The sequence below is a fragment of the Struthio camelus genome, chromosome 1, assembly GCF_040807025.1.
Source record: "Struthio camelus isolate bStrCam1 chromosome 1, bStrCam1.hap1, whole genome shotgun sequence".
NCBI classification, from domain to species: Eukaryota; Metazoa; Chordata; class Aves; order Struthioniformes; family Struthionidae; genus Struthio; species Struthio camelus.
This window is the reverse complement of record NC_090942.1, coordinates 200480726-200491483: the sequence shown is the minus strand read 5'-3', so window position 1 is coordinate 200491483 and position 10758 is coordinate 200480726. Positions and strand designations below refer to the sequence as shown.

Below are 10758 nucleotides of genomic sequence, written 5' to 3'. Positions count from 1 at the left end.
AAAATGGAATAAACAACCCCGGAGCCGGGACCACTGAGCAGCCGCTGCCGCCCCCGCCGCGGGCCGCGCGGCCCCTTTAAGAGCGGCACGGGCGCCCCCCCCCCCCCCGGCCCCCGCCCCCTCGGCTCTGCCCCGCCGCCGCAGCCGGAGCCCGGGGTGACGGCGGCTCCCGCGCCCCCCTCCCCCCGCCCCCTCCCTCCCGCCCTCCTTCCCCATGGTGCCGACCCCGGCGGCGGGGCGGTTGCCATGAACAGCAGCGGCCTGCCCTGCTCGTCGCCGTCGCCGGTGGCGGGGCCGCCGCCGCCGCTGCCGGCGGGGGTCGGCGTGGCGGGGCCGGCGGCCGGCGGCGGGGCGGGGGCCGGCGGCGGCTGCGGCGGCGGCGGCGGCGGCGTGAAACTGAAGTTCTGCCGTTACTACGCCAAGGACAAGACCTGCTTCTACGGCGAGGAGTGCCAGTTCCTGCATGAGGAGCCCGGCGCCGCCCCCGCCGGCCCGGGGCCCTCCGCCCCCCTCGGCGGGCTCCCGCTCGGCATCCCCCCGGCCGCCGCCGCCGCCGGGCCTGGCTACCCGCCGCACGGCGCCAGCCCGGGCCCGGCGGCGGCGGCGGCGGGGCCTAAGAAAGCCGAGCTGGGGGCGGGCGGCGGCGGCGGCGGCGGCGGGGGGCTGGATGGCCCGCGGCTGGCGAGTGAGTGCCACGGGGGCGGCGCGGGGGGCCGGGGGCGGCGCGGGGGTGGAGGGGGGGGTGTTCCCGCCGGGGAAGCGGCTCCCAAACATGCTGTGGTGCTACCGGAAACAAATAACAACAGCCATGGTGGCGGGCAGGTCCCCGCCGAGGGGCGGCGGCGGGGTGCCCTCCGGCGCCCCCTCCGTCGCGGTTGCCCTGAAGCCCCTCGCTGCCGCCCCGTCGAGGCGGGGCCGGGGCGGGAGCCGCAGCCAGCAGGGCAGCGGCGGTGGGCGCCCGGTGAGGCGGGCGCAGGTCGGAGGCGCAGGCTGGTAGCGGGGGGGGCAGCTCGGGCCCACGGGCAGGAGATGCCTGGGTCACTGACTGGAAGGGCCGAGGGAGCGAGAAGGTGTGTTCGGCCAGGGAGCGCTTCCCAGCCGGCCTTGGGGGACCCCTGGCCAGCAGGCCACCCGCCGCTCCAGCCTGGGGCTCGGCCGAGGTCGGTGGCAGAGGCAGCTGTCTCCGTAGGAGTCCTCTTGGATGTGCTCGCTTGAAGCAACCTAAGTTGAGCTTCAGCTGTTGGAAGTTTTAAACGTTCCCGTTGAAACACCCGAGCTCTTACTCTCTACGGATCGCTCTGTAAACTCTTTCAAAATTTCTTTAGTCTTCGTGCACTGCCCCCTCTTCAACAGTGAGAGTTCGGGGTGCCTCTGTGCCACACAGAGCAGAGCTGGTGCTGCTGGTCAGTGACGCATCTCCCTAACGTGGGGCCTAACAGGCGCTTGATGCTTGCAGCAAACTGGCTTTAAGAAAAATTTGATTTATAGTTAAAGCAGCACTTGACACAACCAAATCCAGCCAACTACAGAAGCGTGCTTAAAAATGTCATGCCCCTTTAAATGAGGATATTAAGCTTGGTTGCATTATTGATTTCTATCATAAACCTACTACTTGTCTGCATTAAATGACTCTTAACTACTAAAGAGTCACAACTGTACTTTTTTGGAAATTAAGATGCAGCCATGCTGAACATCCTGTTCAGCTTTTGTTGCTCGATATCAGTTTTTGTGAGGTTTCAAGCTCGCTCGTATTGAGCGTGGTGAGCTTTTGCCATTGAGCAGTATTATCTATGTAGTTTGTAGCTTGTCAGTGTCTTAATATAAGACACTGCTGTCATGTCTACCCTTCCGGGAAGAGCCTATAGTGTAAAATTGCTTAGTATCTTATAACAGAAAGCACTAAGATAAAAGATACTATTTTCAGGTTTTTGATCATTTTGTCAGACTTTAATTGTACCGGCTGAATTCTTTCTTGCCTTTCATCTTTTTACAGGTAGAAATATCTTGGAAAGATTCAGCAGTGATCATTGAATCTTTATTTGCTCTTCTTTTGAACAGAGCTAGGCATGAAATACATACCCTTCCTCCCACACCCAAGCAGAAAGAAAGAAGTAGAATCTGGTAAACTAATGCATTCAGGGTTGGGGAGAATGTGTGTAATTTGGCTTGGGGATAAAAGCTTCTCTATGAAGACTATTTTGGTTTTTACTTGAGCCCATAAAAATAATTCTAAAACTTGCTCAAGTCCTAAATCTAAGAAAAAAATAATAGTATTTGTGCATGCTCACAGCACTGATATTGCTGAACAGTTAAATTATTTGAGAGACTTAAATCTATTGAATATGCATCAGCCCATCAGAGGTTCAAAACTAAGCAGAGCCTTCTCTGCAGTTGCTCACGTGGAGAGGGATGAGGGCACCAAGTGTGGAGTGGACAAACTCACTCCAATGTTTTTGGTGATTCCTTGCTGGGAAAGGCACCTCATTTGAGGTTACTGGAGGCAAAAGTTTGGACTGGTAGGGGAAGGTCTTATAGGAAGGAGGCTAGCTTGGAAAGAAGGGTAAGGAAAGGAAGGAGAGAGAGAGAAGTTAAAGATGAAGTGCCTGGGAGTTGGCTTAGCCTCACTTTTAAGTTGCTTTGCTTTAGTAAAAGTTTGTGAAACAAATTAGTAAAATATTTGTTCAAAATCTCGCGTTCATCTGTATAAATACTGACAGGTTAATGTCCAAAATTCTTACCCAGCTGATGACACACAGCATTAGCAGTATGATTCCCAAGTGGATGGGCTGAGAACTTTGTTTTTATGGATGTAGGAAATAGTACACAAAGTTTTATTTAAAGAATAAAGTTCTGCGATAAAGAGTGCAAGACTAGGAAGTGCCAAAAGGTAGACTGCTTGTACAGTCGTATGGACATTTTTTCCTAATTTGTGGGTATTGTGGTTGTCTTCAGTTATGGGATTATGTATTCTTTCCTCTCTCCCTCCTTTCTCGTTGGACCCCAGCCTTATTCAGTGCATGGAGTAGATAATGCTCATTGAGTAATTAACTGTGTAGCCCTATTTATTATTAAAAGTGGGTCAGTGCCTGATTCTAACATGCATGTTACTCTAATCCTGCTTTGAGTACAGGATTATTAATTTACTTATAGGTTTTTCTGTGGTAATCACAAAGGCTCCCCAAATACTGACTTATTTTCATAACGTAGGTGATAGGAAACTTATTTTCATAACGTAGGTGATAGGAATATGTAGCGATAAGGAAAGATGACCAATGAAAAACTGATTACAGTGTCTACCAATGCAAGAAGTATTTCAATACAATGATATTGAGTGAAATGAGCAGGTGACATACTCAGAACTAACCGAGAGAGAGCTTTCTTCGCACAACGCACAGCTAAGCTATGGAGTTCTGTGCCATAGGATATTTTAAATGCTAACATATGACGTAGGTTCCAACAGTGGACAGAGACTCTTTGAAGAAAACTCAGCTTGAGGCTATTAAATGCAAAAAAAAAATTGTCTCAGTCAGACTCATCTACAGCTAAATATGAGTGAGAACCTTCTGGGAAGTATTGCTGTATGCTTGCCTTACACTTGCCTAAACATCTGCTGTTGTCTAGTGTTAGAGTTAGTGGGTTAAATGTATCTTTGGCCTGACCGGTATGGCCTCTTTTATGTTCTTGGGAAATGAGACTGATTATACCTATGAGCTCAGTCCACTTTAAGAAGTTAGGACTGCTGTCCCCCTGTCCCCAAAGTCCTTTATATTTGGATTGCGTATGTTCAAAGCAGCATTCCTGCTTCTTCAGTTAGTGCTGTGAGTGCTTGGCCTTCTGCATGTTTCACATCCCATGCTTAAGGTGTCCAGCTAACCATGTACAAAATAAGAAACATAATTGGTGATTACCTACTACAGGTTGATTTAAAAAAAAAAAAAAACAGCAAACCAAAACCAAAAAACAATCCTTTTCACATAGGACCTTGATGGCAATAGTAGAAAAAAATGTGGTTTCCTCTAGACTTGTTACCTGCCAGAATCTGCACATGGTGCTTTTCTAAATGACATGTGTCCCAGATGTTAGTCTAGGTGTCAGGCTGAGCAGTAGCGGCAGCAGTGTGTAGTCTGAGAAGACTTTAGAAGGAGCAGAGATGGGGAAATGGTTGTTGCTTGGCCTTCAGGGGAAAAGATTTCATTGATTCTTAGGGTTGTAAGGGACAGCACAGGTAGGGGTGGGACGGGACATAATCCCATGAAAAATTCCCCTTGTGTCTGCTCTCTGCTTCCTGTGACACCTTCCAGCTTCTGTAACAAGCAAGTTACAGACAGCAGCCTGCCTTACTGCACAGTGGTGACTCATGCCTAGAGCACTGTCCATCCTTGGCGCTGAATGAGGGAGGGTGTTTAAAGAAAAATGTCACTGTGTTATTAAAGCGTATCCTATCTCTACCTAAGTTGGCCAAATTGAAGTTGCACAGGCAGCTGCAGGTTGTATTTATTAACTTCTCAATAGTTTAACAAATGTAATATTCCTCTACATGTAGCGCTCGCAAAAAGCTACGTTATATATTAATAGATGCTAGCTGAGGTATTGCTAGAAGTGTTTGCTAATTTCCAGCATGCTTTTTGCTGTAAAGTACATGATACATAGTGGCTACACTGAATACTCTTTCATCTTGCGTTTGAATTCTGTAAACATAGCTCAGTAAGTCTGTTTTCTGGCTAAGAGCTACAGGTGCTTTGAGAGCTGAGTGGCGGCAGCAGCAGTGCTTGCGTGCTGCTGTCCACAGCGATGTGTGTGTCGAAGGAGCTGACCACAAGAGCAGTGCTGCTGCTGCCACGCTGCTTTAGCATGCTCTGATTCTTATGCCAAAGGCTAGTTCACCCCGTCCTTGTTAGACCTTTTGGTTTTATTCTCTACCAAAAAGGCTTTCTCAAGTTTTTCATAAGAAATCCGTAGCTAAAATAGGCTTTTATTTCACTAGTATGCCTGTGATGCTTTTGTTAGCAGTGTTGCTATTTCTCCGTAGCTGATGAGAAAGCCTTTCTCTGAATAGGCTTTATTGCCTGTCCGTGAGAGGGTGGAAAGGGACATGAAGGCTTGGGTTGCATTGGGTTAGCCTAATAAAAGCAGTATTGCTCTTTTCACAGCCAGCAAGCTGGATGTTAGAAGGCCAGTGAGTGCGGCAGTGATTATTGGCTGCCTCTGTAGTAACTCTGCGTGCAATCACTTGGTAGTTAGCTCAGTGAGAAATACAGCTTAGGTTTTATGAAATCCATAAATAGGCTAGTGGTGGGGTACAAACGTTATAGTTTTATATATATATATAATTTGTATATTTTTTGACTTGAAAAATGTGCTTAAGTCTATACTGGCCCATTTGTTTTTAAAAAAAGATGAAGTAGTGGATATATAAGACATGCGAGATAGGCTATTCAGCAAAATAGATATCAAAGGCAATCTGTTGGATTACACTTCTTAATGCAATGAAACGATGGTCAGGATTATTCTAAATATGGATTTTTAAAATCTTTGATGTGTTTCACTATTTACAGCTTGAAATATTTAAATACAGACAGTTATCTCAAACTTTTAATAAGGATATATTTTGTGGTATGCTACATAGCGGTCATTTTTTTCCCCGGCTTTGATTCTTCTGTGCATAAGTACAGAAAACAGATTTTGTAGTTAACCTATAGGACTGAGGATTCATTTTTCAGGCCTGTTTGTACTTTTTGCAAGTGTTACTTTGTTAGTTGTCTTATACCTGAATTTTCTTGTTAGGGAGGTACGTGATCTTCTATTTTTTCCTGACACCTTTTCTGGGCGGTGCTAAGTGATGCCATTTTTATTGTGTTTGGCTTTTAATATTTTTAAATTGGAGATGATTCAGAGAATTGAAGGGACTTTTGGAAACAGTTGAGAATCAAAGACTCAGAACAATACTGAATCAATGAGAATTAAGAAGAACAGTTATGAGTATAGCAGGAAATGAAAATTACCAAATTTACTTAATCACCTTTTTGTTTCGTGTCAACTCTAGAACATGATCTCTGTGCTAGAAATGGTAGATATGGATTTTTTTTTCCCTTTTGTGTGTTTCATGCAGAACTGGAGTGGGGAGGAAAAGGTTAAAAAAAGGGTGAAATTAATTTTATAAAAAGAAAAAGGAGGGGAAGGAAAAGTTTACAAAACTGCCAAGTTATGTGTGATCTTGAGGGGCAGCTTTAGCATCTTAAACTTTTACAGAAGTGAAATGTACTATTAATTGGGTTCAAAATTGATTTTTATCAATTTATATACCTTTTATATATGTGTAGGAAAAAATCATTCCAGTCCAAATATTCCACAGGAATTATGGATACTTCAGGAATACTGGTAATTATTTGTTTCTGGTAGTGCCCACCATGTACTGGGTATTTAAAAAACATAAAAAAGGCACTATTATTGTTGTAATTGTTTTTCCTGTTTCAAAGACAAAGACGAAAAGGGAGGGGGGAATAGTTACAGACACTGTGTAAGTAAACTTGAAGGTGATATATGCTATATCTTAATATGAGTTTTTGATAATGTTTTTATTAAAGATACAGAGCATCCCCATTTAGTTTCTATCTAGCAGTTATTAGATAACTGATTTTTTGTAGGTATCACTGTAGGAGTGGGCCTTCAGGAAGGATTTGAATGCACAGAAAATAGTGACCTTGGGGACCAGCTCAGAAAGAGTTCCATGTGTAAGGAACCACCTAGAAGCAAATTTAGACTGCTGCGGGAAAAATGGACAAATGGTAAGTGAGGATGGGGTCATAAAGTAGGGAGAAGCAGTTTGTTGGACCTCAAAAGCAGATGGAAGATTTGGTCTTGAGGCAGCTGAGGGAAAGGGGGTCAGTGGAGAGATTTAGATAGCAAGCTGATGTGGCTGATGTTTTCCTTGTCTGTTGTTTTGTAGTAAAAAAGTTAAACAGAACACCACCAGAAAAATGATATCATAAACCACTGTATATTGAAGATGAATCAGAGTAGATCACTCTGTGTGTGTATGTGTGTGAGAGAGATCGTGAGAGAGAGATATCGGTCTTTCAGAAGTTAACAAACTCTGCTTATGTGATTGTTCTTTGTGGTTGATCTTCAAAGATATTTTGTGCTTAATGCTTATTTATATTTTTTTATCTGCTTCCTTACAGCATGTTATCCCTAATGTTTTTTTACTTTGAGAACTAAGATTTAGAAACAAGAACATATATACAAAAGTGAGAGTAGACATGCATGGTACAAGCTGTAGTCAGGTTGGCTGCGAATACTAAATTCCTGTAGCCTGTGGGTAGGCTGCCTCACTGAAAGGCTGCAGTCGATGAAACTGGCACGAAGATCTTTCCTTTCTTTTCTGCCTTCCCCACACTCCCGTGGAAAGATTCCTAACATCCCGCTCATGTTCTATGTGTATTGCATACAACTGTCTTTCTCACACACACACACACACACACGACATTTATATAAATAAAGCATACATCTATATAAATAAAATATTAACTTTCTTCCTGTACATAAAATTCAATAAAAACAAAAGCTGAAACATGAATGTTTTCATTTGATGAAAAATTTGGTGCAATATATTGAACAATTTGATGCTATGCATCAGGAATTGTAAAAGCTTTTGGAGATGGCCTGTTCTGAAAGCTTTAACGTTAAGTAGGTAGCCTTAGTTTGGAATACTGTTTCTGATAACTGAGTACTTCTAATGACCCTTTTTAAAAAAGTATCATTTTTAATTTGTATTATCACAGTGGTTTTGGACTCAGTCCCTGACTAGGAGTCTTGCTGCTCTAGATGCTGTATGAAGAGATGTTTACAGAGCAGAAAGATGGTTCCTATCTTAGCAAATTTTGAGCAAATGCAAAAGTTGCCTGTGATCTAGGGAGCTTTCAGTCTTTATCAGATGCTTTTATGATATGTGTTTGAGGACTTGAGGGGGGAAAAAAAAAGCTGCCCAGCCATTTAATATTACAGTGAAGATTGCTGTTTTCCTTTGTTTGACCATGAATATCTCATCACTTAGTGGGAGTGTTTGTAAATAAGGCAGCATTTCCCAAACTGTTTTGCTTCCTGTCTGCCTTTCTGCCAACTTGGTTCATTTGTGCTGTCTGCCCTCCAACTGCACTTTCATTCACAGCGTTGTAACTCAGCAGCGTACTTCTACTTCTGCCCCTTATGCCTGGGGGACTGGTTCACAGTTTCTTTGTCTGTTGTCTCTGTTTCAGTGATTCCTAGTCTGATTTTGAAAAATGTTGCATTAAATGAGAGAGGCATAAAGTAACACCGGCGAATCCACTTTTGCCTAGCAAGTTGTAACAGTAGTAGTGGCAGTGTAAAGAAAGCAGCATTCTGAGATGCACACTCTAGTATAGCGCTTGTGAACTACTACAGTGTACGAGTGAGGCTCTTAACTCAAGCATGTGACTCTTTGCTCATACAAACATGTCAGTACAAAACAAAGTAGGACAAGCATAACTGCCTCTGACACCACAGTGCTCCTGTGATGCTAGAACAAGTTTTCAGTCTTAAATCACTTGCCACAGATAGCCTTTGTCTAAAAGTTTTATTGTTCTTGTCTCAATATTAGGATAGCTATCTCTGTGTAAAATTCCAGTGGAGATAAGGCACTGCTGTTTTTACTGCTTATTATCTAGTTGAGATAACACCTTCTCCTATATATGCACGTGTGCATCTGAGCATATGATTCAGTTTACGAAGCTATGTTGAGGTGAAAAATGCCTGTATTGTGGCTGCACTGGAAAGTTAAATCAAGATTGCCTCCATTTATAACCCTCCTTTTTTCCAGCCTAAACGTTAGGATAGTACAATTTTATCTAAAACAATGATAATAGCAAAACAAATGGTTTCAATCTATGTGTTATTACCTTACCAGAAATATTTGAAATGTTGCTTTGAAAAAAGTGAGTGTGCAAGTGCTGAAGACACATTAAGATGTCATCTTACCCCATTCACTTTTGGAGCCCATTCAGTTTTGGAGCAATCTATCACATTACTGCAAAGGCTTTTTTTAATATTGAGAACAGTTTCTGAGGCCATCAGTGCTGATGCCCAGTTCATAAAAGAAGCAGCATAGGATACTGCGGTATTTGTTTACTGTTTTGAGTGAATGTATCAGGAATGCTGTCTCTCCAGATCGTAATAGCATTGGACAAGACAAATATTAAAATCAGCTGAAACTCACTAATTCTGCTGAAGCATTTGTGTTGAATTCATTGCAACAGTACTGAAGCACCTAGGCTCTCATGAGATACTTTGTTCCTGAAAGAATTATTTGAAATAAATAGGGCAAAAATAACCATCTGTTTTTTCTTTGGTGCCTGCATCCAAATGGAAGCCTACTTTCTGCTAGCGTTCTGTAGGAGAAGAATTATGTAAGAAGATATTTATTTTTAATTGCAGTTGTCGTATTAAACTGCAGTGCTACTCACCAAGCAAGAAATTGAGATAATGTGTGTATAAAATGTCTTCTGAATTTCTCAAGATGCATTTTATTTAATTTATTTCCAGAACTGCTGAAATGCGATGTTTAGCTTTGTTTAATATCGACAATTTTTGCTATCAAAGTTTGGAAATTTTGTGTTGTTTTCACATATGTGCTTGCTTAATGTGTTAGCATTTTTTTTTTAAAATAGGATTCTTAGTTTGCTTATGATTTGCGTAATTTGGTGGTGTCTCCTGGAAAAGGAGACTAAGCTCTTTCTGTGTCTTGATACGTCCATCTTTTCTTCTCAGACCTGCGTAGTCAACCTTTTTACCTCTATGAGGAACTTGTATGACTTAAAGACATGGATAGTACTACAGAAAGGCCTATTCCTTTGACAAAAATAGCCAATTCAAGGGTTCACTAAACTTATTGCCTGGAGTTACTTCCCTAAAGTTGTAATCAATACTTAAAAAGAAAAAGCAAAGATAAACCCTAGGAAAAATTGTTTAGCTTTGTTATTCTAATAGCACCATATATGGAACGTTTGAAAGCATTGCAGTAGTTATATAGGAAAGCTTCAGACAGACGATTGAATGTGGGATTGATGTAAGTTAATAAATACAGTAGAAAAAAGAATGTTGCAAGGACTAAAATGTTCTGTCTCTTTCCAGTTTGGACTTCTGCCTTTTTTTTTTTTTTTTTTTAAATAAATACCATACTGTTCGTGTGTGGTGAAGTCTACCTACTTGTGCTTGAAGACTCTTCTATGGATTGCTTATGATAAAAATGCTTTTGTTTTATGCTCGTAACAACAGTGATCTTCCAGGGGCAAGTGACAATTTATGATTTGCTAAATATTTGGCAGAAAGAGGATAAAACCCTTCTACTTCTCATGGAGAAATACAGTAAAGCTATCTTGGCTGTTTAGGTGGTGGCTGAGCTTTCATTGCTATAACAGGTGAATGTCCCTTTTTGAACAGAAATGGAGTACTCAGTGGACACTTTTTGGTTCTTTTGGCAGCATGGGTATTACTTTTTTTGAACCTATGTAAGCTGCATCTTTTCTCTGTTGGTCTTATTTTTCTTACTTGCTGCTGTAGGAAGTTAGTTCAAGGAAGCTAGTCTTAAGTTTTCTTTTGAGGGCAATAGTTATCCTTATCACTCCTATTCTTTAGAATAGGATTCGGAGTTCTATTCTAGTTTGGGCTACTGCCAAAACTAGCCTCCACTCTAGCAAGCTTAACTTTTGAGGCTGTTCTTATTCTTCTTGTGGAATATCTTTT

The 10758-nt window shown here is 42.6% G+C and overlaps 1 protein-coding gene across 3 annotated transcripts in view; it reads left to right on the top strand.

Moving 5' to 3' along the window:
* Positions 1-231: 231 nt before the first annotated feature.
* PAN3 (poly(A) specific ribonuclease subunit PAN3) overlaps positions 232-10758 on the top strand; it is an 85955-nt gene continuing 75428 nt past the window's right edge. For 2 of the 3 annotated variants that reach the window (XM_068930168.1, XM_068930167.1), the window contains exons 1-2: positions 232-685; positions 6645-6785. In XM_068930168.1, coding sequence (XP_068786269.1) covers positions 247-685; positions 6645-6785 — 580 coding nt within the window. In that variant the 5' untranslated portion in view covers positions 232-246. The remainder of the gene's footprint in view (positions 686-6644; positions 6786-10758) is intronic. The other variant, XM_068930169.1, reaches the window with a different exon arrangement.